Raw genomic sequence first — 27741 nt, forward strand, 5'->3', positions numbered from 1 at the left:
TTTCGTTTTATACTTTATACCCGTCGATCAAATTTCAAATGTCAATCAAGCTTGTTTGTTAAATGTAGACTATATAAGTGTACATATGCCATTATGCGGTAGACGATATTAAGGTCTTAAGTAGTTAATGCCTGTAGTTATGTAGGCCTACATAGCCTACTTTATCCGCGTAAAAAATATGTTTTTTCCAATTGCGGTCTTTTTCATAATACAGTGTTTTAGGCAAAGCGATGCAGGCCTGAATTATGTTCATTCCACACCAAAACTCTGTCACGTGCGCGCAAGTGTGATTCTGATCTGTCATCTCTGCGTGTGTTGACACAATACACACACACACACACACACACACACACACAGAAGAACTGGGAGGCGGAGGCGTGTGGGGGTGCGCTGCCCGGAGCAGTGTGTTAACCAGATCTTCGCAAGACACAATAGTCGCCATTTGCTTCATGAAAGCCAATTTTAAGTATACGGTAGCCTGCTGATATAATTAAGAACATACAGATCTGCCGTGTTGGTCAGGAACTTTGTTTTGCATGTTCAGATCTAAAACTAACAGCGCATTGTCAAAGCACACATCTTAATTCCGTCAAACGCGCTTTTGACCTCGTTTGACGACATCATAATTCAGGGAATGTCGACAATCTAAGATCGTTGTGATGTCATGCATTCACAGACTACTTTGACATGGAGGTTCACGGCTTTTATATCATATTATGTGTCACACGTACTGCACAAAAACACAGGGAAAGGAGATTGAAGCCCGACACACACCGGCTGCGTCCCCCGCGCGGCGCCGCGCGGCGCGCACAGCCGCCTCCATTATTTTCAATGAACCTAACGCACACCGGCTCCGTCCGCCGCGCGGAGCCGCGCCGCGCCGCGCCGCGCCGCCCGGCGCCGCCCGGCGCGCCGATAGAACACAGTTCTATTTTCCAGGCGGCGCTGCGCGGCGCCGCGCAGCAACGCGCCGCGCCGCACACGGTCGCAGACGGTGTGTGGTGGGCTTCAGTCAAGCTGTACGGATACTACACGCTCAACACTTTCACTGGACGAGACGCCGAGCGAGCGTCATCAGCGAAGGAAGTGACATTCAGTCATGGAGTGGAGTCGGCTATAACCACTTCCAACCTATATTTTGGGCATGTTGACAATTCTCAAAAATATCAAACAAAAAATAAATAGCCCATAATGTGTTGCGTTGCAACACGTTATTTCGGTATTTTTCCGCTAGCATTACATTTTTCTTTTGAATACTTTGTATTTTATGTTTTTATAAAATGGAGCTTTATAAGTGGTTAAAGTTGCCCAGTTCTCACATTTGAGAAAACAAATAAAATGTCCGATGCACTGGTACAGTACGTTTAACAGTCGTAGTGGATGTAAGCCTGTTGTACAGCGTTACAGAGACAGAATAAGGCCTGGTCTATAGCATCGATTACACAACAAGCATTCCCTTCAAGACACACCCAATAAGAAATTACTCACTTCAGTCTATAGTGCATTTTGGTTCTCAAAAGTTCAAACTATTACATTTCAAGGACCTCGTAATAACTCTGAGAAGCGTAACCGTTCCACTTGTACACTCTCGAAAGTTACAGACATGGAAGGGTCCATTTGGGAACCCCCTCAGGGTCCCTGTCTGACTCCCTGGACACCACTTTGCGACCCACTGGGTCTGGCGTTCTAGTACATTTTGCCTTCCGTTTGGTGGTTTAGACACAATTGGCTCTATTATTTGCACCAGGCTAGAGCCAATCGATCACATTAGAGTATTTAAGAAGCCATTTAATTTGAATCTGGACCGTTTGGTTGGGCCTATAGTGCCCAGCAAGCCAAAAATGGGCGTGTGACGTGATCTGATTGGGTTCTATTGCACCAGACAAGATACAGTGAGTCAATCCCCCCTAGCATAGTATTTAAATAGATTCTAAACAGGTCTTTGATCTTCCCGGCCTATAGGAAGTGTTAGTTCGTCTCCATGGTAACTGCGGCTAAAGCCTAGTTCAGACCGAAGAAAGGACGTAACTGAACAATACCTCATCGTACAAGTATTGCGCGGCGACGTCATACACGCGTCGGAACGCCGCGGTCTGAATTAGCCTCGCCATATTCTGCCAAGACACAGTACATACGTACACTGGAGTTTATTAGGCGCAGTGATTAGAATGTGTTCTCTTATTAAGCAGCAATAACATTTCTTATAGGTGCACAAAACAAAATACGGAGAAAAAAAAGGAAAGAAAAAGACACTTATCTGTACATTGACCAGCGAGAGAGCGTCTTAAAGTAGGAATACAATGGTACATTATACAGTGCTTTCGACATGGAAAATGACAATCCAAGTTGGATTAACGTGAGTATTTATTGCTAACCTCCAAAGACCTAATATAGCATACTCGCTCATACTCATTCACCTTCTCTTTTTGTTCCACAGGAATTGAACTCCCCAAAAAATTGCTGGCACTTTTAAAACATTTGTAAATAGATTTGACTATTACACGTCATTTCTCATTAGTCAGATTGTCTCTCTCTCTCTCTTAGATTTTAAGTATTGCCCATTTTGCTCTTTTGTATAAAAGCATAACACTAATATTTCACATTTTTAACTCTTCAAGGACTCCTAATAAAACTCTAAAACTCCTCTCCGAGCGGCTTATACATTCAATTCAGGAACAATTGATGAGGATAAGGAGTTTCGTTCCAAAATACTATCAAGGCAAAAACCATCTGCCAAATGAATATACAGTCGATCAATTTATGCTCTGAAATAAAAAACATATACAGTATCACTTTGCACTAAAAGAGACTCGTAATTTTATAGACCCATTGTCTTAGTGGCATTGAGAAAATAATGACCATTATATGGTGGTGTACTATTTGGGAAATTCTTACATACGTGAAACATGGCATTTTTGGACAGGCCTGCGCATACTGTATACATACAGTATCTATATTATAATAGATCATTTTGTTAAAGATGGAGTGCTGGGATTTTTTTTCCCACCCTAAAACATGATCATCAGGTACTATGGTTATACTGGGAGGAAGATCTCTTTCAAAAAGGAGTACAGAAAGTGTTAGAATTGTGTTTTTTTATGTGGCCACACCCACCAGTTCATTAAGTATACCTGGTTTTCACCTTAGCACCACCCACCTGAACTTAAGCCTCGCCCCCCACAGCTGTTGAGGGAGGGGTTATAGGGGAGGGGATGATGTTATGATGTCACTAAAGTGGTGAATTTCGTTTGGGGCCCTTTTGATTCAAAGGCTTTCATAGCTTTCAGGAAGAAACGGAAAATACACAGGGAATACCAATTTGAATATTATAACCACACCCTGGGGGTCTATTAGAGTAATGTACAAAACAGATTTTTAACACGCCACTCCATCTTTAAATAATAATGGTATTTTGGAACAAAACTCGACAAATCACAGTAGTCTTGACTTGTCAGCTTGTAGATTCACAAGCTTGTAAGACAGCAGACACCCCCCCCCCCATCTCCATTACCCCCCCTCCCTCCACCCCTCCCCCCCCGCCCCCCACACACAGCAAAACCCTGAAATGTTCCGTTAACTCTGGACTCCTCTAATGGGTACATTTTTTATATACCCTTTCAGAGATAAACGAACACCGCAGCATTCTGCTGAGTGAAAGAACAAGAGAGGGCTTGGATTCAGGTCCTTGTGAAAAGGGTAAATAAATAATAAACAATGCAGTACTATGGTGTGCATCAACTGCCATCACTCAATATAATTATGACATTAGCCGCAGCTTTAGCAGGTTCCGTTTTATCCACTTTTAAGTCAGTGGTTCTCAAACTTTCTACATTTTGTCAAGGACCGATCCGAGAAACAAAATGTTATACTGACGTGTAAGGCAGTGGTTCCCAAACGCTTTCATGTCGGACCCATTTGAAAATACATGCCAGGGACCCCCCCCCCCCCCCCATAATAGAAGATTTGTATTGCTCTAGCAGTGATTCTCAACCCGTTTCATTTCTAGTCATTAGTCATTAGTATACAGACCCTTATTTAATGGAATTTCTATCTCTGGGACCCCCAATTTACATTGTAAAATCAATGTTAATTTTTTTTTTAAAGAGTTTGGTTCCTCAGAGTTACAGACCCATAAGGGTCCATTTGGACTAAACTGTCATTTAGCGGCGGGGGACCCCCTGGAACTCCCTCAAGGACCTCTGGGGGTCCCCGGACCCCACTTTGGGAACCACTGCTGTAGGGGTCCATTTAGAAACCCCCTCAGGGAACCCTGAGGGTCAATGAATGAATGGACCCCACTTTTGAGAACCACCGGTTTAACTGAAGCTAAGATTATACGGTCATTGAACATGCGGAAAAACTTCCGTGAAATGCTGGGATTCTAAAACCCAATTGTGTTCATGTAAAAAGAAAACCCAAATGATTCATCAATGTCCTTCTGTATATGTGTTGTTTCTCTATGGACACATCTGATAGTTGTATGCAAACCCTTTAAACATTCCATTTGATTCTCTGTACACAATCACTGGCCAGCCAAATGATCCTAAAGTATGAATACAGACTGTTAATTAATCTAGGATTTCATGTTCCCTGTTCCCGTCGGAGCGACTTACAAAAAGAGGCGCAGAACAGTAGAATAGAAAAACTCCTTTAAAAGAAAAATGTAGTCGTTCTATTTAACAGTGGAAGACAGAGAGAGGCGATGTTCCTTTCTGTCGATTTATCAATAGCAGCCGGTAATTAAAACATTTTTTTTAAGGCAGATCTGAAAATAAATTAAAATAGAATTCGGGAATAAACAGAAGCACAAACTAATTGGAAGAATTGTCTAACTGTCACACGTGCGGTAATCTGCCACAGCAGGGCGACGGCATTAGCTAAATGCTTAAGCTCCAACCACACCAAAGGATGTTAGCATTAGATAAATGCTTAAGCTCCAACCACACCAAAGGATGTTAGCATTAGCTAAATGCTTAAGCTCCAACCACACCAAAGGATGTTAGCATTAGCTAAATGCTTAAGCTCCAACCACACCAAAGGATGTTAGCATTAGCTAAATGCTTAAGCTCTAACCACACCAAAGGATGTTAGCATTAGCTAAATGCTTAAGCTCCAACCACACCAAAGGATGTTAGCATTAGATAAATGCTTAAGCTCCAACCACACCAAAGGATGTTAGCATTAGCTAAATGCTTAAGCTCCAACCACACCAAAGGATGTTAGCATTAGCTAAATGCTTAAGCTCCAACCACACCAAAGGATGTTAGCATTAGATAAATGCTTAAGCTCCAACCACACCAAAGTATGTTAGCATTAGCTAAATGCTTAAGCTCCAACCACACCAAAGGATGTTAGCATTAGCTTTTGCTTAAGCTCCAACCACACCAAAGGATGTTAGCATTAGCTAAATGCTTAAGCTCCAACCACACCAAAGGATGTTAGCATTAGCTAAATGCTTAAGCTCCAACCACACCAAAGGATGTTAGCATTAGCTAAATGCTTAAACTCCAACCACACCAAAGGATGTTAGCATTAGCTAAATGCTTAAGCTCCAACCACACCAAAGGATCACCAAACGTCCAAACGGTTGCAAAGAGTTGCATGGTGACTTTTTGGTGTGGTTTGGGCGGCCATTGAATTCCATGCGTTGAGCCACTTGGGTCGACATGTGTCAACGGACGTGCAACAGGACATGTCACACCGCTGGGACGACCGCTGAAACCGCCTCGACCCTTTGGTGCAGTCAGGGCTTTATTTAGAACGCAGAATGTGACTGTAACTTTTCCAAGACGGAGAACCACCATGTCAACCACTATTACTCTTTTTCACAAGGACCGCTTAAAACACAGCCTTCCAAACTACAGTGCCACCTTTAACTGCCCGATATGGCTGGCACACACACACGCACACAGTCACACGCACACAGTCACACACACACACACACACACACACACACACACACAGTCTAAATGCTCCTCCATCGCCCTTTTAAATTGATCCTCGAGACCGAATGCAACGAGGCAGTAGTGTAAAGAGGAAATAATAATAATAATAATAATAATAATAATAATAACTGACACCCATTATCATTCCAACGCTTTTTACATTCAATAAAATATAATGGTGGTTCTCAATTCGTAGTACAGCCTTCATTTCATTTAGGTCGTCTGATTCTGGGACTAATTCGCCGACCCTAGAACACCCAGGTTTGAATGCAATTAATTTAATCACCTGGTTTTAAAGAAGAGACAATCAGGAGAACTGTATAACTTATCCAGAATATTGGACGGGACATTGGGAACCACCAAAAGGTCTGACGTGTCAAAGAACCACCAAAAAGGTCTGATGTGTCAAAGCAAGATATTGTTAAGAGAAGTAGAGTTACTATAAATGAACAAAAAAAGTAGAATACTGATAAACAGGGTTGAGGGTTTTTTCTTTTAAGTTAACTTCCCCTGTAGAGGAATGCAGCCTTCATCACTGGAGGAGGATGAGAGATTGAGGTGAGGAGGGGTACTACACACCGTACCCCCCCATGCTTCTGGGAGGGGTACACACCGTACCCCCTGCCAATGGGAGGGGTACACACCGTACCCCCTGCCAATGGGAGGTGTACACACCGTACCCCCTGCCTCTGGGAAGACGCCCTATACAGTCACACTTAGTCGCAAGCGGGCGTTGTTGTGTACAGAAAAGAAGAGACCTCCAAGCTCAAAACGCATCGCGCTGTGACGCATTGTGAGTTTGTAGATCTGCTTCTTTTTTTTTTGCCACGACACCGGCGTGCAACTTTTTAGTACGAACACGGCATAAGAAGAAGGTTTGGGGTGGCGTGGCGCAAGGCCTGGTCGTGTTATATAAACAAACGCCTCATATTGCCCTTTTTCTGCTGCTAAGCTAAGCCGCTCCAACTCGTTTTTCCGCTAAAACAAGTTACTTTTAACCTCGAGAAATTTGTCTTGGGACACGAGAAGGACTCGCACAAAATGTCTCAAGGGTTCAATGAAGCTCCGTTCCATCAAGTAACCGATATGAGACGTTTTATAGTCCCGCAACGACGTTGATAACTGAGCCTTTGAATATAGCGAGGGAGCCGGTTAGAGCCGGTTAGGTTTTGGGTATACTGTATAATGCTTGGTCCTTTAAAAAAAAAAAACACCGTCATCTCCAACATCACTTCGGTTCCCTCGTAGGCCAATGAATGGCCACCGTGATCAATGACTTTTAAACCTCATCTGTATGAGGAGGAGGAGGAGGAGGAGGAGGGAGAGTGAATAGCAGTTTTAGGCCAGCTTTGGGGGCGCAAAGCCTCGCCTCTTAAAATATACTGTAGTCACAGAGATCATCTGGGGGCGGTCGAACCAGGACAGGGAGGAGTGTAATAATAATAATAATAATAATGAATGGAGGCCTTCTTATAGCCTCACGAAGCCTCTTCTCTCCCCTCCATTCTAAAAAAGGTCTCCTTCATCCCAGCGAGACGGTTGGTCTTTGAGTGGTTTCCATGGACGTCGTCAATCATCTCCTATATATTCAATCCACGCCAAGAAGATGAACTCGGTGGTGGTTTACGGTCGATGACAGTGGAAGCCAAAGCTATAGGCATGGAGGTATACAGGTCGTAACAGAAGGGGGGAATTGTAGTACTAGTCTCCTCAAAACCCATTATTCACCAAGACCCCCCCACCCTCCCCCTCACTATTCCCCCCTCTATTGCAAGCCAGTAAAAGCGGGGTGGTGTTTGGGTGGCGTTTGGGTGGTGTTTGGGTGGCGTTTGGGTGGTGTTTGGGTGGCGTTTGGGTGGTGTGAAGGTGTACACAACTAGTAGGAGGAGATGTCGGAGGAGCTGCTGCTGTTGCTGGTGGACGTCTGGGCTCTCTTGATGTACAGGTTGAGGAGCTTCATCTGAAGAGGAGAGGAGAGAAATACAACGGCCGTTATAATAATAATAATAATAATAATACCTGGGACTTATATATATATAGCGCTTTTCTAATACCCAAAGACACTTTACATGTGTGGTGGCCGGGGGGGGGGGGGGGGGTGTTGCGGCGGTTTACAGGCCGCCGCGAGGAGCTAAACATGAGAGTAAAGAGACGCTTGTATGACGCGCACGCAATGAATTCAGGTCCATTCCAGCTGTACGTTTTACCGTTTATTCTTGTCACCACACGTAAGTCACAACAGTTCCCAGGCTTTAGCTATGACTGAACGGGGTTGTTACTGGTGATAAAAAAGGTGCGTTTGATACGGTCAACAGAAATGTCTTCTCCCACTGCTCACCTCCTCTCTCTATCCAACTTCCCTCACCCAAGTGACAGCAGGTAAACGCCATGAAACTAGAGTGGCAGCGCCCCAGCCCCGGTGACACGCCCACTACCTGTGCAGTGCCCATTAAAGTGACATATACCTTACGTCAATCATAATAGCACATTAGAATGCAAACACATTACGGCTCCTACAGGGGGGACATGAGAAAAGACAACTTTATTAGAAAACAATTAAAATAAGAGTAAAACCAATAAGAACTGTACATGTAGCAGGTTAAAAATCAGCTCGGGAATGCTATTCGGAACAGGTGGGTTTTCAGTGCGGTTTTGAAGGTGGGGAGTGAGGGGCATCCCGGATCTGTTTAGGGGAGGGCATTCCAGAGGGTAGGGGGCGGCCACGGTTATAGAACGTGCGTGTGTGTATACGTGCGTGTGCGTGCGTAACTGCTCACGTGCGTCTGTGTGCGTGTCTACGTGCATGCGTACCTTGCTCCCTGTGAGCTGAGCCAGGTGTGGTTTGAGCTCCTCTCCGATCACAGAGTAGATCGCCACCAGACAGAACACGCTGGCCTTCCTCACACTGCTCTCTGTGTTGTCATAACCCTGCGACACACACACACACACACACACACACGCACACACACACACACACACACACACACACACACACACACACACACACAGTCATGTCATAACCCTGCGAACGTGTCACTGTGATGTCATAATCCTGCGACACACAGCACATGCCTAATTGTATTCTACGTCCGAGCATGGACATGCCTCCGATTGGCCTACAGAGCATAGACATGCCTCTGATTGGCCTATACCGACACTGTACATCTGACCAGACTTACCTCCGAGGTGGATATATAGCTATATATGCTAGTCTGCCGCGAGGTTACTCCGTATATATACAAGAGAATGTTAAAAAGAAAGTCCTTTTTTTGTGTGTTACATACCAGTGTTGTTTTTGGCAGCAAATTTCAATTTTAGTTTAGTCATAGTCTTTGGACTGAAACTTCATTTAGTTTTAGTCACATTTTAGTCACCTGGAACGTCTTAGTGTTAGTCTAGTTTTAGTCGACTAAATGTCATAAGATTTTAGTCGACTAAATCTACAGTTAATTTAGTCGACTAAAATGTATTTTGGCGGGCCTTGATGCCGTCGTAATGAGTGTTTTTACACTTGCTGAAAATAGCTGATCTACAAGCTCAAAACCAAGTCGCGTTGCGGCGCGTTGTGAGCTTGTAGATCAGCTATTTTCAGCATGCAACCAAGTGTAAAATGACTTATACTGGATCTCTTGTCGCACCGGTCCCTTCCTAACATTTTAGTCTCGTTTTTATTCGCCGACGAAATTGTCAGTATATTTAGTCTTATAGTTTTAGTCATCGTAGCTTAGTTTTCAATTTTAGTCTCCATTTGTTTTTGTCAGTGAAAATAGTTAAGTCGACGAACCTTTTTTATCGTCTTATAGTTTTTTAGTCGACGAAAACAACACTGTTATACAGTACATACCTGCAGCAGTCCGGGGATAATGTCGGGCAGCAGGGAGTGCAGGGACTCCTTGGCGATGCGTTCTATGGCCCGGGTCTGCATCTTGATGGCGGCCAGGTTGATGGGGTAGTCGGCCGTCTGCACGATGGGACACAGGACCTTGATGCACTGCTCCGGATGGCCGGAGCCCGCCAGGGTGGAGGCCGTCTCCTCCGCCGCGCGCACCACCTATAGCCAAAACACCAACCGCGGTGTTATTATTATCCCATTCTGACCTGAGATCAGATTCATATACGAGGTTTCCACTGGAGACACACACACACACACACACTGGTCTGATTAACCCATTCTGACCTGAGATCAGATTCATATACGAGGTTTCCACTGGACACACACACACACACTGGTCTGATTAACCCATTCTGACCTGAGATCAGATTCATATACGAGGTTTCCACTGGACACACACACACACACACACACACACTGGTCTGATTAACCCATTCTGACCTGAGATCAGATTCATATACGAGGTTTCCACTGGAGACACACACACACTGGTCTGATTAACCCATTCTGACCTGAGATCAGATTCATATACGAGGTTTCCACTGGAGACACACACACACTGGTCTGATTAACCCATTCTGACCTGAGATCAGATTCATATACGAGGTTTCCACTGGACACACACACACACACACACACACACACACTGGTCTGATTAACCCATTCTGACCTGAGATCAGATTCATATACGAGGTTTCCACTGGACACACACACACACACTGGTCTGATTAACCCATTCTGACCTGAGATCAGATTTTTCTTTTTTAAAGTCAGTCGTTCTTCGATTTTGCAAAAATAGCAGACCTACAAGCTCGTAGCGCGCCACTCGGTGGCGCGCTATGAGCTTGTAGATCTGCTATATCTGGAAAAACCCGGTTCTCTCACACACACACACCTCCTTGTGAGAGTCCTTGTGGGCCTCCAGGGTCTTCATGATGGTCAGCTCGGCGTAGTTCTTGAAGCGGGCCGGCTGGTTCCTCAGAATCTCCTTCAGGACGCGCAGCGACAGAGCCCGGATGGTGTGCTGCGTGCGCAACAACGCCGTGGGAACGACAGAGAGAGAGAGAGAGAGAGAGAGAGAGACGATGTGTTTATAGGGGGATTTTCTGGCACAGCAAAAAAAAAACCCTCTACAGAAAACTGTCAGGATTACTGTCTCTGAAAACATAGAGGTTGAAATACCACATGATCCAAGAATTTGGTTACTGGGTGACGTAACATTGATCAACACAAATTTTTAACAAAGCATACTTTGTGTTACTCGCCAGTTACAGCTGCGAAGAAAATCATCTTGGTTAATTGGAAATCTGAAAAATCACCTTCACAGAGAGACACTGGCTTGAATGAGCTTTCATCATACTGTACCCCTTGAAAAGATACTGTACAACGTAAGAAGAAGGCCTGCTACTTTTGAAAAGATATGGGGCAGGTTCTTTGAGGTTCTACCTTCAATATCTCCTCTGGGTTGATTTATTTTTATTGTTATTTTCATATATTTTTTCGAGTTGATGCTATCAAGAGGTGCTGTGTACAATAGAGTAATGAGAGCTGTGTAGTTTTCCTTTCTAGGGTTGGGGTGGGGGGTGGGTGGTGGGGGTTTGTTTTGACTGTTTTTGTCTTTTCCTTTTTGAGTTTGTCTTGTCTTGTTTAAAAAAAAAAAAAAATCATGATTCTGTAATTCATTGTTGTAAATGTCTGCATTTTCAATAAATAAATCTTTAAAAATAAAAATAAAACTGTCAGGATTTTAGAAGGCATTGGTATAGAATTGTCCTCAGGTCTAAATGTTTGGGAGGTTGTGCGTCCTTCCTTACGTCCTTGTCTCCCAGCGTCTCCAGCAGCAGCAGCAGCATGGTCTTGAAGTGTTCCTCCCAGATCACCTGGCTGTCCTCCCGCGCCACCTTCAACAGCTCCAGCAGCGACGCCCGCCTCTCCTCGGGGCCCCTCCCCTCGCCTCCCGCCGGGCCCTGGGACAGCTCCTTCAGCAGCGCCCCTACCAGCTCCAGCTGCTCTGCGGGGCCCGCTGCATGAGGGGGGGGGGTGACAATTAGGGCTGGGTGCAATAACCGCAATACCGCCATTTTTTTTTTATGAAATGAAAAGTGACAGCTGCAAAAAAACTGCTCGTCCTAAGATGGAAACCTCCCCATAAACTTGAGACCTCACAATGGATCCTCTCACTAATGGACATGATCTCTCTGGAGCTCTCTATAGCTCGATCCAATGGGGCACAAGAAAACACACTTGATGTCTTATCCACAGCACTAGAAAAACTTAAAACATGCCAACGTCTCTGATAACTGTTATTTTCTCCTTTTTAATTTGATTTTTCCAATTGTAAAATATCTGTCTCGCCTTATTTATTATTATTATTATCATGATTATTTATCTTTTGATGTATTGTAACCCTGTATCTGTTTCGCTGTTCAACCTGTGGGGTGGGAGGGTGGGGTGGGGGAAAGAAACCCCTTTTCTTTCTTTCTTTTAACAAAAAATCAAATAAAAAACTTGATCACAAAAAAAAAGAAAAAAAAGAAAAGTGACACAGGACCGAGTAGAAAAAAAACCGTGCCATTTTATCATGATTATTAGTGAGGACCTATTATAATGAAGATAGGTTGAAAAGTGGTCCTTAGAACAATCATACGTATTATAGGGTGTTTCTCATCTGTCCAGTCGTTCACCATTACATTGAGCTAATTCTGACTTGAACGGCAGCTATAGTGTCAATCTAACTAGCTGAGTCTCCATGCTTTACTGTACCACTGTATTTGTGTAACTATCCCGTTTTAGAACAGAAACAAGTCTATAGCACCTAATAGGTGCTAGTATAGGTGCCCACCTCATGCCTTCCACTCTCCAAGAAAGGACATGTTGAATGACCACCTGTTACTGACCGTCTATTTTATTGTTGTGGATGTGGATCTGCTGGGGAATAAGGCGGGGGGGGTGATTTCAATGATGCGAAAAGGAGAGAACTGGGAGTAATGCTACCAAGACTGGATGGACGCCCCTAATAATGCACACGTATGATTGTTCTATGTGGCATTCTAATATTTCCATTACGCAAGTAACGTCCCGGGACGCACGTCAAAACGTACCCTCTTGGAGTTATGTTCATTTAACCCATTCTGACCCGAGATCAGATTCTAAAAGTGTCTATTACATCCTGACAGTTTCATTATTAACCCATTTTGACCTGAGATCAGATTCTAAAAGTGTCTTTGATTTTTGAAAAAATAGCAGACCTACACAAGCTCGTATCGCGCCACTCGGTGGCGCGATACGAGCTCGTAGATCTGCTATTTTTCAATATAGCGAAAGCACGACATGACGCTAACAGTGAGGACTTCACCGCGCATGAGGCTCATGTTTCAAAATGTACGTGAATATCGAATGAGATTCCGTAACATATTCATGAGGTTTGTCCTTATCTTATAGGGACGATCAGCTGAATGAAATATACATTATTTTGTGCAATGACGACTTTAATGACGACAACCTGCGGGGTTTGTCATCTCCAGGTCAGAACAAAATCCTTCTAGGTGCAACAAGGCTCGTAGATAGAAAACACTCATAATGTCCTTTTCCACGTGATTTTATTTACCTCTGAACGTACGCGTTCCGGGCCTGTTTGGCCTTCCTCAGTGTATGAGAAAAGGCCATGAATCATGTGAAAAGGACATTATGAGTGCTGGCATTTTCTTTAATTCAACTAGTTAGATCAGTAATAAAATAGGAACTCACCAGGGAAGCCCTTGGGGTGAATGCTCTTGTTTTCACCACCGTCCTGTCGGCGACCTATACAGACAAAGCCGTGGGATCAAAGCATTAGTTTATGTAAAAAAAAAAAAGACTAGGGAACCCCTTTTGGTGTTTTAAGCGTTATGTTATACTTTAGCTATTGGAAAATAGCAGATCTACAAGCTTGTATAGCTTGTAGGTATAGCTTGTAGGTCTGCTATTTTTGAAAAATCCTGAAATTGTGGTGCAAATCTTTTAATATAATATTCTTTCAAAGCGAAACGTTTTTAACTCAACTCTTTGCTTCTGGGGGGGGGGAGGGGGGTCCCTGGAACAACATATTTTCAGATGGGGGTCGGTGGCCAATTACATACATTTCTGGGGATCCTTGACATGAAAAAGGTTGAGCCACCACTGCCATAGAAACATGGGGCTTTTCCAGAAAACTATATCAGAAGACATTTTAGTAGAACCTGTTCTCAGGATCTAAATGGGGTTCATCTCTCATCTCACCGTCTCTGATGTGGCCTTCATCCTCGTACAGGGTCTCCTTCAGCGAGGCCTTGTCCAGCGTGCTGATGCTGTCCGAGTAGTTGTACGGGTTGTAGTCGCGGAGCCTCGGGCCGGAGAAGGAGCGCGGCGACGGCGTGTTGAGCAGGGACGTCTTGTTGTCCAGAGCCATGCGCCCCCCTCCTCCACCTCCTCCCTCCACCATGTCCACGCCAGAGTCCAACGACGCACCCCCACCCAGCTGAGCACAGGAGAGGAGAGGAGAGGAGAGGGGAGGGGAGGGGAGGGGAGGAGAGGAGAGGAGAGGAGAGGAGAGGAGAGAAGAGGAGAGGAGAGGAGAGGAGAGGAGAGGAGAGGAGAGGAGAGGAGAGGAGAGGAGAGGAGAGGAGAGGAGAGTCTTAGCACAGGTGCTTTCTGCCAAAATTCGAATGAAATGGCAAATACGAAAAGTCAATTATTGAAATAAGAAGAAATGCCTTTTCATTTTGCCATTTCGTCTGAATGTTGGCAGCTTCATACAACCTCAGAGATGTGCCATTCGAACTATTCACTTCATTTTTTAGTTAGAGTGTATGCTTTTAGACAACACCAAATCAGGACTCCTGGATAGCTGCCCTCCGCAGTCCACACTCTCCTATCTTTTTTTTTTTCTTAAATTTTTATCCCACGATTTTGTAACCCAGTTTTTTCTTATCACCCAGTGCCAATTATCTAATGTAATCCTGGGCGCTACACTTCCTCTGCCAACCTGGGGGGGGGCAGCGGACTGACACTCTCCTATCTATCTATTTTTTAAGCTCTTCAGTGTTAGCCAAGCTGTCGCACTGCAGTGTTGGTTGCCAGTGAGTTGGCTCCCACAGACAGGGTCAATTTACTTGCGTCAAGTTGTGGGTGCCTGACGCAGGTGCCCAGCCAGCCTCATCCTTCTCTCTCTGACTTTGTCCGTGCACACATGGACATCAAAGGGGGCTCCTTCGGCCAACAACCGCCCCACCACGAATTTAGTATTTACTATGGTGAAAGAAATGCAAATGCCACTCCTTTCCATGCCATGCCAGAAGGCGGGATTCAGGAGAATTGCTTTTTTTCCCTTTCCGAATGCTCCTGAACTTGAACGCAGAATTTTGTGTTGAACTAAATTGTTTCTAAATCCATGTCGTATAGAGTGCAGGGTTTTGCGCCCCGAAAATAGCTGATCTACAAGCTCTCAACGCGTCACACTGTGACACGTTGAGAGCTTGTAGATCAGCTATTTGCTATTTTTTGTCCAAAAGTGACCTCTTACGGGATTGGTGGTAGGTTCCTGCATGTTGGAGTCACTGATTAGCCTCATGCTAATTCTACTGCTCTGTGCGTCAAGCAGAGGAACTCTGCCCATTCAGGGATTCTGAATAGAATTAACATATAACACCTAGGCAAATGCCCCCGCCTTTCACTCTTGTGAAAATGCTAATTTACTGAACATGAAAGACATATTCAACAGCAAAAAAATAAAAATAAAAAAATCTATTAAACACTGCAAGTCATGGCTTAATATTAGTAACGTAACACATTTTTTAATATATAATGGGGGCTGGGGTCTGAAATGCCCTAAAATTATTTGTATTACTCAATCAATTATTCAAATTGAAATCTCCATGATGGGTAGTACTATTACTTTTGGTGTCAAATATATTTTGATCCTAATAATTTTCTACTTTAAGTACAATTTTTGAATGCAGGACTTTTCCTTCTCCTGTGTTTCTGCCCTTTGGCATTTACTACCGTAATTTCCGGACTATAAGCCGCGGCTTTTTACCCATGATTTGAACCCTGCGGCTTATACAACGGTGCGGCTAATCTATGGATTTTTACAGCTAACGCAGAGCCATCTAAGGCTCTGAGCTAACATAACGGCCACTAGGGGGCCACCTGCGGCTTATAGTCTGGTGCGGCTTGTATACGGGATTTTCCCTGAATTTGGCTGGTGCGGCTTATATTCAGGTGCGCCTTATAGTCAGGAAATTACGGTACTTATATTGAATTACGATGTGAATAACAAGTTATTAATAATAAGTCCCAACACTGATTATCGGGTAACTACAGAATTAATGAAAAGTCATGTGGAGAAACATCTGCAGTTACATCACATGTCCAGCAGATGGCAGCATGGGGGCATATCTTATGACATTTAGACAACATTTTAAATGTTTCTCTTAATAATAAGAGGGTCCAAAAATTGCATCATAGCCCAGACACGAGGCCCGGGTGACGCTTATATGTTGTTCTCATGGTGTTAGCGTGGCTGCTCTCACTAGACGTTCATTGAGTAACCAGTACCACCCCAAGACAAGGAAAGATGGCAAAGGGAACGTTGCAGTGAAGCTATGACATTCTGCCTAACTGTTGAACTTATGGTTGCTCTCGGTGGATTCAGTTCATCATCCACAGTGAAAGATCTTACATCATTCTGTGGTGTTTGTGTGATTAAAACCACAGATTTTTCCCTCACAGTTTGATATAAGTGTAGAAAGTGTGGGGTTTTGTCAGGTTACCCACAATGCATTGGGGCGCCTACGTTAGAACGCATTGCTCTCATTGGTCTGACTGTGTCACGTGATTGACTTCAAAATCATCTTGTTTCTTTTCATTTCTTTCTTGGCATTTGTTTGGTAAATATCAAAGTACTTTTGCTTAAGTACAGTACTTAAGTGCAATTTTAAGGAATTTGTACTTTACTTGTCAGGTTACCCACAATGCATTGCAGCGCCTACATTAAAATGCTTAGCTCTCATTGGTCTGACTATCACATGATTGACACATTTTCTTTTCCTCTTGGTATTTGTTTGTTTGGTATTAAAATATACATTTGAATCTATATTGTGTGTTTTTCAGGTTGCTTTGTTGGAGATGTATATCTGATCAGCTCTAGACTTCTCACTGTCATAATTATGAAAATGGCCTAATGCATTATTAATGCTGTGGTTACATCATCATCAGGCTGGTTAGATCAAACCAACCAACTTTAAAGGGGGTGTCAGTGATTTCAGTCAAAAACCCTTAGGTTTCCAACCCTTAGGTATCCAATCAGGATAGAGAACAAAAACGAAACCTAAGGTTTTTTGACCCCCAGGGGTTAACTGGGGACAGGGAGGAACTCCTTATATGGTCAGCACACTCTATAGTAGAGAGGATTATCACAACAAAACAAAAAAATAAGTGATATTTGAATTAAGTGAAATCACTGACTCTACCTTTAAATTACTTTATATTATTTGTAGGCCTAGTACAGTCTATCCCCTCCACTATCCCCTCCCCTATCCCCTCCCCTCACCTCTCTCTTTCCGTCTCTCCTCAGAGGTTCCATCAGGTCTTCCTGGCTGCGGAAGCTGAAGTTCTGGATGGCCTCCGTGACGCCGCGCAGCGAGCTGTAGATCTCCTCCGAGTTCAGGTTCTCGCTGTCATACTCCAGCAGACTGCATTGCACACACACACACACACACACACACACACACACGGCCGCACACACACGCACACACACGCACAGAGACAGACAGACAGACAGACAGACGGACGGACCTTATTAAACAGTAGCAGGCCTATACGAGCGCTGCGCTGTCACACACACACACAGAGCGATGAGAATGAAGAGACTCTGTTCGGATGTGTGGCGCCGTATTCTCTGAAGCTTTACACGTACACACATTATACACACATTATTACAGCAGTGGTTCCCAAGGTGGGGGTCTGGGGACCCCAAGCTACAGGGGTCCTTGAGGGAGTTCTAGGGGGTCTAAATGAATGGATGGACCCCTATATGGGTCTGTAACTCTGAGAGTGTACAAAATGGAACCAAACGGAACCGAACGACTCCCAGAGTTAACATTGATTGTAACATATATAAATTGGGGGGTCCCAGAGATAGGAAAATGCCATTTAAACGGGGAGTCCGTATAAGTCCTAATGCATGTTATTTTTTTATTTTTTATATATTTTTTATCCCACCATTTTGTAACCCATGTTTCACCCCTGTGCCAATCATCTACTGTGATCCTGGGCTCTAGTACACACCCTCCGCCAACCTGGGGAGAGCAACGGACTTAACTCATGCTCCCTTCATGCCTGAGTGTCCAAGTTGCTCCTTTACACCTGACAGGGGGGAGTTTCCCTGGTTGGACGTAGCGTGTGGAAGGAACACGTTATTCCAACCAGTTCCTTTCCGGCCTAATGCATGTTAAACGGGTGGTTCTTGAAATTAAACGAGTTGAGAATCACTGCGATAGAGCCGTGAAACTCTTCTCTTATGGGGGGTCCCTCTGGCGTGTATTTTCTATTTACTTGACATGACAACGTTTGGGAACCACTGCGTTACAGCACAATACACAGTTACACCACAGTGACCACAGTGACCATGCCATGGACCAAGCCTTGCTGTATACGTCTCTAAATGTTTTGATGAATTGAACACGGTGGAGGACCCTCTTGTAAACAAGTGTAATGCTTAATTGGGTCGTCCACTCACAGTTAACAGTCTTTGTGTTGAGTTTGTGCTTGAGATGTACTGTCATTCTGCAAACTGTTAATAAATATTTCAATCAATCAATTCCCGTCTTCACACGGCACACATTTCCATATTTGGAAAGAATGGGAAGTGGAATATGTCTTAGCTGCGACCACTCACATTCTGTCTGTCTGTCTGTCTGTCCAAAGTTTCCCAACATACCATATGTGCCAAAAGTTGGTGTGAGCCTCAGTGTTGTTTTCGTTGACTAAAACTAAGACGAAAAATGTTCATCGACCACCTTTTTCCACGGACGAAAACTAAATCAAAACTAAGCTAAGACTACATATACTGACAATTTCGTCAACAAATACAAACTAGACTAAAATGTTAGGAAGGGACTAGTGGACAAGAGATCCACTATAAGTTGTGGGCTTGTAGATCAGCTATTTTGTCTATTTGTAAAAACAGTCATTGCGACGGCATCAAGGCCCGCCAAAATACATTTTAGTCGACTAAATCAACTGTAGATTTAGTCGACTAAAATCTTATGATATTTAGTCGACTAAAACTAGACTAACACTAGAACATTCCAGGTGACTAAAATGTGACTAAACTAAGTGAACACTATTCAAGAGACTAATGACTAAAACTAAATAAAAAAAAATCTGCTGGCAAAAACAACCCTGGTGAGCCTGTAGATCTTCGGCGACCGGTGTGCAACTGTTAACTTTCCATTCTTTTCTTAGCAATTATTCTGTCATTTACTTCTTTGAATAATATATTATATATATATATATATATATATATATATATATATATATATATATATATATATATTTAAATTAAAATAGTATACAGTACTTAATCAACAAATCAATGTGGGAAAAAATGCCAATATTTTTATACTCTATAATTCAGCAATCTGACCGACTAACCGATTCAGAAATTGTTGTAAAACGCTATCACACTAAAATAGAGGAAATAGCAGATAAGATATACAAGCACACAAAAGTAGAGGAAATAGCCGATATACAAGCACATTCTATTTTCATTCTCTGTGTGTGTGTGTGTGTGTGTGTGTGTGTGTAAATGGTACGACAGCGTGTTTGATCCATGGCAGGTTAACAGGACAGAAGTTACCCCACATTTAAAAGGCTTCACAGTGAAGTGCACAATCACATGCATAGGTGTGTGTTGTGTGCATGTAGAGACGAAAACCCCCACAAGGAGAGACGAGACGAGTTGAAGACAAGACAGACACGACCTGAATAAAACGTCACGTTTTAAACATCCACGTCCACAGATACGAACAACGACAGAATGAAAGTACAGCGACAAACGTGAGCGGAGACGAACGGACATATTATTATCGCTCCGGCAATGCAGAGACAACATGTGTGTCGGGGACCTTTAAAGTCATAAGGGTTTCACAGTACAAAGTTGATCTCAGTCTCTGTAATGAACATACAATCACAGAGAAGGAAAATGAGTTCCAGTTGGTAGGAAAAAAACCTGCTGGAGTGTTGAGTCTCTTGCTTATACAAATGGAACCGTCCTTCCAATTGAAAAGCTATACCTTTGGATGAATCGATTTGTCAGTAAAATGTCTTGGCCTCTAAACCCAGTCGGCTGTACTGTGATACCCCAAATGGAGGATATAAGAGGAGGACTGGGGGTGGGTGGGGTCGGGTGGGGGGGGTTTGGGGTTACCTGGGAGAGTAGGCACGCCGGAGAGCTTTGAGGGAGGAAGGGGGCGTAGGGGGGGTGGGGAAGGGGACAGGGGGGTATTTAGAGAGGCCGTCGGCACTCCAACCCCAATGACGACTGTTTGACAGATGGAGGATGATGGATGGAGGCAGGAGGGAGAGAAAGATGGAGGGATGGATGGAGGCAGGAGGGAGAGAAAGAAGATGGAGAAGGATAGAGTTGAGGGAAAGAGAACAGTGTAGCCGGAGGTAAGATGAAAGGCGAGGAGAGGAGAGGAGAGGAGGAAGGAGGAGGGGAGAGAGACAGAGATGGAGGGTGAAGGAGGGAGGGAGGGAGGGCGAGGGGAAGAGGAGATAAGGCAGGAGGAGGAAGGAGGAGGTATGGGTGATGGATGGAGGGAGGGAGGGCGAGGGGAAGAGGAGAGGAGAGATCCGTGGAGAGAAGATAGAGAGATCGTGAGCAACGGGTCAAAGGAAGAGAAGAGGTTCTGCGTGTGAAGTAAGAAGTAAGAAGAAGTAAGAGTTCGACAGCATATGGTGTCAAAGAACACATTCAGAAATACCGTGTTTAAAATCACACAAGGCAAGAAAAACTCAAACAGAAGAATTACTCAGTTTCAATCAATGTCCAGCAGGTATCTAGATGATTTAAAAAAATAATCTGGATTATTGCACATCATTGGAATATGAAGTTCAGACTAGTCCGTCAAATCGAATCAAACAATATATCAATATCTCAGGCCGATATATGATAGCGACCACTAGTTTAAATGGTAAATGGTGCATTTATATAGCACTTTTATCCAAGGCGCTTTACATAGATTGTCCATTACATTCAACCATTCACACACACATTCACACACCGATGGCGGAGGAAACCATGCAAGGAAACCAACCTGCTCATCGGGAGCAATAAGGGGTTCAGAGTCTTGCTCAAGGACACTTCTACACCAACTCTGTCTCTGGGGGAGCCCACAGGGATCGAACCGGGAACCTCACGGTTCAGATCCGGGTGTTCTACCGGCCACTTGAACCCTGAGCCATTGTGAACGTTTAGCATTCTCAAAAGGACTGCATAGTATCTGTATCCTCTTGTGATTTTTAGGGGGAGGGGGGGGGGGGGAGCAACAACAATCAATAGCATTAAATGTTCATCAGTTGGTAGGGGAGGTATTAGCATTAGCATACCTGGGAGACAGACGTGTGAACAGTTGGTAGGGGAGGTATTAGCATTAGCATACCTGGGAGAGTGACCACCGTGTGAACAGTTGGTAGGGGAGGTATTAGCATTAGCATACCTGGGAGAGTGACCACCGTGTGAACAGTTGGTAGGGGAGGTATTAGCATTAGCGTACCTGGGAGAGTGACCACTGTGTGAACAGTTGGTAGGGGAGGTATTAGCATTAGCGTACCTGGGAGAGAGACCTCCGTGTGAACAGTTGGTAGGGGAGGTATTAGCATTAGCATACCTGGGAGACAGACCGTGTGAACAGTTGGTAGGGGATGTATTAGCATTAGCGTACCTGGGAGAGAGATCACCGTGTGAACAGTTGGTAGGGGAGGTATTAGCATTAGCATACCTGGGAGAGTGACCACCGTGTGAACAGTTGGTAGGGGAGGTATTAGCATTAGCGTACCTGGGAGAGAGACCTCCGTGTGAACAGTTGGTAGGGGAGGTATTAGCATTAGCGTACCTGGGAGAGAGACCTCCGTGTGAACAGTTGGTAGGGGAGGTCAGAGGACTGCTGCGACTGCTGGGGTGCCGGGGAGGCGTTCGTCGGTCTGCTGTGTTACTGGGAGACGCCTGTAGGGGACGCCAAAAACACACAAGGCTGTCTTTAGCGCTACTGTACATATTGTACACTACAGTGCTAAAATAAAAAATATATATACAGCAGCACCTCTAGATACAATACATGACATAGTTTGAGAACCACCGATATAGAAACATGGGTTTTTCTGAAAACTGTCAGGATTTAGAAGACTTAGAATCTTTAGAATCTCGAATCTTTAGAATCTCAAATCGTTAGAATCTCGAATCTTTAGAATCTCGAATCTTTAGAATCTCGAATCTTTAGAATCTCGAATCTTTAGAATCTCGAATCTTTTCTCGGGTCTAATTGGGGTAAAAAGTACCATAAAGTAAAAGCATGAGCGTATAGTTATAGTTATAGTTACCAAGCCGGTGTTGGCGCTGGCGTTCCTCAGGTGGTTGTGGAGCAGCTTGGTGGTTCCGTCCTGGAAGGTCTTGGGCAGAGCTCCCAGGAGCATGGTGAACTCTGGGGTGTTCAGCTCAAACAGGGCGATCAGCACCACCTGGGCTGCCTGTACACACACGCATGTACACACACACACACACACACACACACACACACACACACGCATACACACGAACACACACATACACACACACACAGGGACGCACGCAAGAACAGACACAAAGCGTCAAAGAGGAGCTCAGATAATCGAACGATTCTTCGCGGCGATTCGTTACGTATTCGCCACGTATATATATCCGCCTGCCATCACGCACAGCTCATGCACAGCCGCTATAAAAGAGAGAGAGAGAGAGAGAGAGAGGTCAACTTTATAAAAAGGCATCGGTTCGGTTGGCACGGTTCGGTTAGTCAATCAACAAACAGCCAGCGATCCATGCAGGTGTGTATAGGTATGTCACATAATACTGCCATCAGGGTATAGGAAACTGGATTCTTTACATATAATTAAGTCAACTGGTCACAGTTGGCCTGCGGGAACTAGAATTTGCGCAGGCCAACTGCAAGCAACTACAAGCTCGTAGCGCGCCACCGAGTGGCGCGCTACGAGCTTGTAGGTCTGCTATTTTGAGAAAAATCGAAGAACGCAGTCGTTCTTCGAACAAACATGGCTTTTTCAGAAAACTGTCGGGATGCAGAAGACATTTTTTAGAATCTGATCTCAGGTCAGAACGGGTTTAAGTATGAATGTGTATACAGGCTTTATAGGCAGCATACTGGTCAGCACAGCAGTTAGTCCATTCCCATGACATTCATTTTCATTATTTAGGCCTATATATATATCAGGGACGTGCAGAGTGTGTTAGAGGCGCAGGGGCTGGAATCCCCGTGAGAGGGCACTTTTGGACAAAAATATCAGATCTACAAGCTCTACAAGTTGAGAGTTTGTAGATCAGCTATTTTCGGGGGGCGCAAAAAACACAGCACTCTTTATCTACTGGAGATGCGGTCGTGTATACCACATGGATTTTTGAAACAAATATAGTTCAACGTTTAAAATGCTGCGTTCAAGTTCAGGAGACTTTCGGGGATGAGAAAAGCAATTCTCCTGAATGCTGCCTTCCGGTATATGGAAAGGAGTATAGCCAATGCATTTCTTTCACCGTGTAGTAAACGCTGCATTTGTGGTCTGACAAGAGCAGTTATTTAATGCAGACGGGGTAAAAGGGCAGTCTGAAGCCCCCTTTGATGTCTATGTGTGTGCACGTGCCTGTGCTATACAGTATATGATCCAGATATCCTGTCCTGTGTTTATTCAAAACATCAACAACAACAACAACACATAACACATCCATGTTTTTGCCGTTAATTAAAGCTGAATAGCTGGAATACCAAACGAGTCGCCCCTTTACCAACTCGCCCCGGGGGGGGGGGGGGGGGGGGGGGGGGGGGGGCGTACAGCCAGCGGAAAACAGCGCGGCCTGGTATTCCTAAAGTAACCTGTAAGTAAATTATGCTTAAACGTTTATTAAACCTATAACCTTATTCCTATAACCTTAACTTCTGCCATACTATGCCTATATAAAAACCTAACCCTATACCTAAACTCAACCCCCCAGTAAAACTATTCCTATAACCCTAAACTTATTCTCAGTAAAACAAAAATAGAGAATATGAGAACCGTCGCAGACCGAGAGGTCGGCGGAAACATCGAGGGGCGAGATGGTTTAGGGGCGACCCCCCCCCAACCCCCCACCCCACCCCGTTCCCGTAGGTCACAGGCCAAGCCGGGCTGGGTTAGAGATTGGAAGTTATATTATGCAAAACGATAAAGAGGGGGGGGTTTGTTTTTTTCATGCTGTTGTTGGTTTGGCTGGATGGTTCTACCTGTTTACACCTCTCCTCCAGGTTGCCCTCCCCAGGCAGAGAGGCTACGGTGCTGGGGGGACGCAGCTCTTCCCCAGCCCAGTTATGGAGGGTCTGGGAGGAGGAGGAGGAGGAGGAGGAGGAGGAGGGAGTTCCAGAAACAAAGACAAACAGGACGTTGGAAAAATAATGACAAAACACAACACCAAAAAAAAAGAAAAAAAAGCTGAACAGATAATGATGCAACTCAAAAGATTATGAAAGAAGAAACGTGGGATAAAAATAAATAAAAAAGTGGCACTCAACAGAGTTGAATGTGAGTTTCGTCATGGATTACAGCCCATGTTGCTACAGATTACACTCACACATCATGTTTATCCCATTCTAGACGGGAACCCGTTTTGGCATTTTAAGCATTATGTTATATACTTTAGCTATTGAAAAATAGCAGATCTATGCCGCGCTACGAGCTTGTATAGGTCTGATATTTTTTTAAATATCGTGAAAACGTGGCGCAAATCTTTGAATATATATATTCTTTCAGAGCGACCGTTTTTAACTCAAATCTTTGCTTCTGAAGTGACGTGAAAATGTTTGAGAACGAACTGACACAGAAAAATGAGTTTTTTCAGAAAACTGTCAGCATTTAATAGAAGGCATTTTGTAGAATCGTCCTCTCTGTCTAAATGGGTTATTTATGTCCTCAGCTTCACCAAAACAGGATTTGGGTGCAAAATCGCAAAAAAAGTGTCCCTTTATAACAAATCTAACAGAGCTATAGTGTTGATGACCCTACAGTAGTATATCATCACTGGTTATGACCATGATGGGGAACAAACTAAATGGAGGATGTATTATGTAGCTAATTATACATTAGTCTCGCGTGGGCCAGACAACTATTCCACAATCTCCGAATGCTACAGTATATAGAGTCTGGACCTACAGCCCCCCATGAGCTGAGTAACAGAATGCTATATCCACACTTTTCCTGGGCTGTGTGTGCTCCAGTTCCTGTTGATTTCATTGGATATCATTGGTCATCTGACCAGTTACATTGGCTTTCATTGGATCAAATCGACAGGAACTGGAGCACACACAGCCCAGGAAAAGTGTGGATAGAGTCTGGACCTACAGCCCCCGTGAGCTGAGTATAACAGAAGCTGCCATTTCCGTTCACGGAAATATATTTTAAAATATCTTTAGAGCTTATTCTTTTTATTTCCTTTTCTGCTAAAGCAACAAGCTATAGATGCTTAGATGTTTTCTATTCATATTAGGATAAAATGTGCACGACTGTAAAGATGAAACGGAAGTGGCGTTCCGCTTTATATAGTTTACTCATGACAGCTCTTCCGGTGGCCCCAGACTGTGTGATGAAGCGTTTTGGAAATCACGGAGGCAACAGTCCTGGTAACACGAGACAAATTATACATCAACGTCCCACTGGTTAACTCTTTGCTAACTCGATGACTGACACGGTCCTGGTCTGTTGAAATGAACATGAACCCCCCCCCCCCCCCCCCCCCCCAGTTTGCTTAGAATACTAAACATGAAGAATTAACACGAAACTTAAAGACAGACACTAAATGCAAAGACAAACTGCAAAGGAGGCCATCTTTCAAGCAACATCGTTGACCATGATGGAGGTGGTCTGAAGCCATGTTTTTGTACATGTATCTGTCCTTCATTGCAGCACCAAAGGCCAAACGCTAGACGGCGCTATTGCACGGGTACGTGTATTTTTTTAATTTGTATTATAATCCCCATAGGGGGATCTTAGATCGCCTTATATAAGAATTAAAGGTATATTCAGTGATTTCACTTAATTCAAATATCACTTTTTGTTTTGTTGTGATAATCCTCTCTACTATAGAGTGTGCTGACCATATAAGGAGTTCCTCCCTGTCCCCAGTTAACCCCTGGGGGTCAAAAAACCTTAGGTTTCGTTTTTGACTCTCTATCCTGATTGGATGAAAGGCTTAGGTCCCACAGCCAAAAACTGAGTGAAATCACTGAATATACCTTTAAGAACTGTGTTAGAAAAATAAACAAATCATCCCGGCAGTTTTCAACGATACAGAGACACCTCCCCGGCAACATCGCAGAGACCAGTATGTTCATTTTTGGAACACAATTCTTATCCGAGACGATATTGAGAAAAAAACTTCTGCGAACCCAGGGGATGATCGAGTGACGCCAGGGACTTCGGGCATTCTACAAATGGAACTCGTACAAATGGAACAAATGGATTCATTAGGGCGGCCATTAGTTCCATTTGTATGCTTGTCAGGGTTAAGGGGAGACCTTGACATGCTTGAGAAACATTGTATTACTACAGTAACAATAATAATTAGCAGTATACTATCGCCGTTAACCCATTCTGAACGGGAACCCGTTTTGGTGTTAGCATCATGTTATGCTTTAGCTATTTTTGAAAAATCGAAGAAAGACTGACATTTTTAGAATCTGATCTCAGGTCAGAATGGGTTAATAAGACCAGTGTGTGTCCAGTGGAAACAATTCGTATGAATCTGATCTCAGGTCAGAATGGGTTAATACCTTGCGCACGTCGGAGCTCTTGGGCTCGGTGGTCCAGGTGATGATCCGGGAGACGGCCAGGCGGGTCTCGCTGGAGTTGACAAAGTCCCCGGGGTCCATCTGGCGGGCCAGGGCCTCGATGTAGCGCAGGATGGCCACCTTCACCTTCAGGTTGGGCGTCTGCGTCTGGTCCACGATGAACCGCATCAGGATGTTGAACTGCTGCTCCAACGAGAACGACTCCCTGGAGGGAGGGAGGGAGGGAGAGAAGACAGAGAGAGAGAGGATTACTACAAGAAAACTTTTTATTCCCATCCAATTTATTCAAATGGTATTGAATTAAAGGGGGTGTCAGTGATTTCAGTCAAAAACCCTTAGGTTTCGTTTTTGCCTTGGGACACAAGCTTTCATCCAATCAGGATAGAGAACAAAAACGAAACCTAAGGTTTTTTGACCCCCAGGGGTTAACTGGGGACAGGGAGGAACTCCTTATATGGTCAGCACACTCTATAGTAGAGAGGATTATCACAACAAAACAAAAAAATAAGTGATATTTGAATTAAGTGAAATCACTGACTCTACATTTAAAGGTTTTATGACATTCATTTTCATTTATTTTTCTTTTTTCTTTTAGGTTTTATGACCTCAATTACACCCAAAAAACCTGAACTTTGAACATTCAGTGGATTTTCTGTGGTCTGAAGTTTTCTTTGGGGTTTGGAAGCCTTTTGAGCTACAATGAAAACAGGCAAAACAGTGAAAAAACAGTGACATCTGCTGGCAAATCCCATTGACATATATGGGATTTGCAGGCTCTTACTGTACATCACAAACCGCCGGC

At 44.1% G+C, this 27741-nt stretch overlaps 1 protein-coding gene across 3 annotated transcripts in view; it reads right to left on the reverse strand.

The window, feature by feature from the left end:
- Window positions 1-7721: 7721 nt before the first annotated feature.
- The window catches only part of LOC308311921 (CLIP-associating protein 1-A-like), a 106892-nt gene continuing 86872 nt past the window's right edge, over window positions 7722-27741 (reverse strand). For all 3 annotated transcript variants that reach the window (XM_080758721.1, XM_080758720.1, XM_080758719.1), the window contains 12 exons: window positions 26922-27144; window positions 24384-24476; window positions 22459-22605; window positions 21975-22084; window positions 17405-17546; window positions 14095-14332; window positions 13585-13638; window positions 11652-11860; window positions 10733-10861; window positions 9790-9996; window positions 8757-8873; window positions 7722-7905 (listed from right to left, as the gene is read on the reverse strand). In XM_080758721.1, coding sequence (XP_080614847.1) covers window positions 7822-7905; window positions 8757-8873; window positions 9790-9996; window positions 10733-10861; window positions 11652-11860; window positions 13585-13638; window positions 14095-14332; window positions 17405-17546; window positions 21975-22084; window positions 22459-22605; window positions 24384-24476; window positions 26922-27144 — 1753 coding nt within the window. In that variant the 3' untranslated portion in view covers window positions 7722-7821. The remainder of the gene's footprint in view (window positions 7906-8756; window positions 8874-9789; window positions 9997-10732; window positions 10862-11651; window positions 11861-13584; window positions 13639-14094; window positions 14333-17404; window positions 17547-21974; window positions 22085-22458; window positions 22606-24383; window positions 24477-26921; window positions 27145-27741) is intronic.

The sequence above is a fragment of the Protomyctophum bolini genome (assembly GCF_963924005.1).
Source record: "Protomyctophum bolini genome assembly, chromosome: 24".
Classification (NCBI taxonomy): domain Eukaryota; kingdom Metazoa; phylum Chordata; class Actinopteri; order Myctophiformes; family Myctophidae; genus Protomyctophum; species Protomyctophum bolini.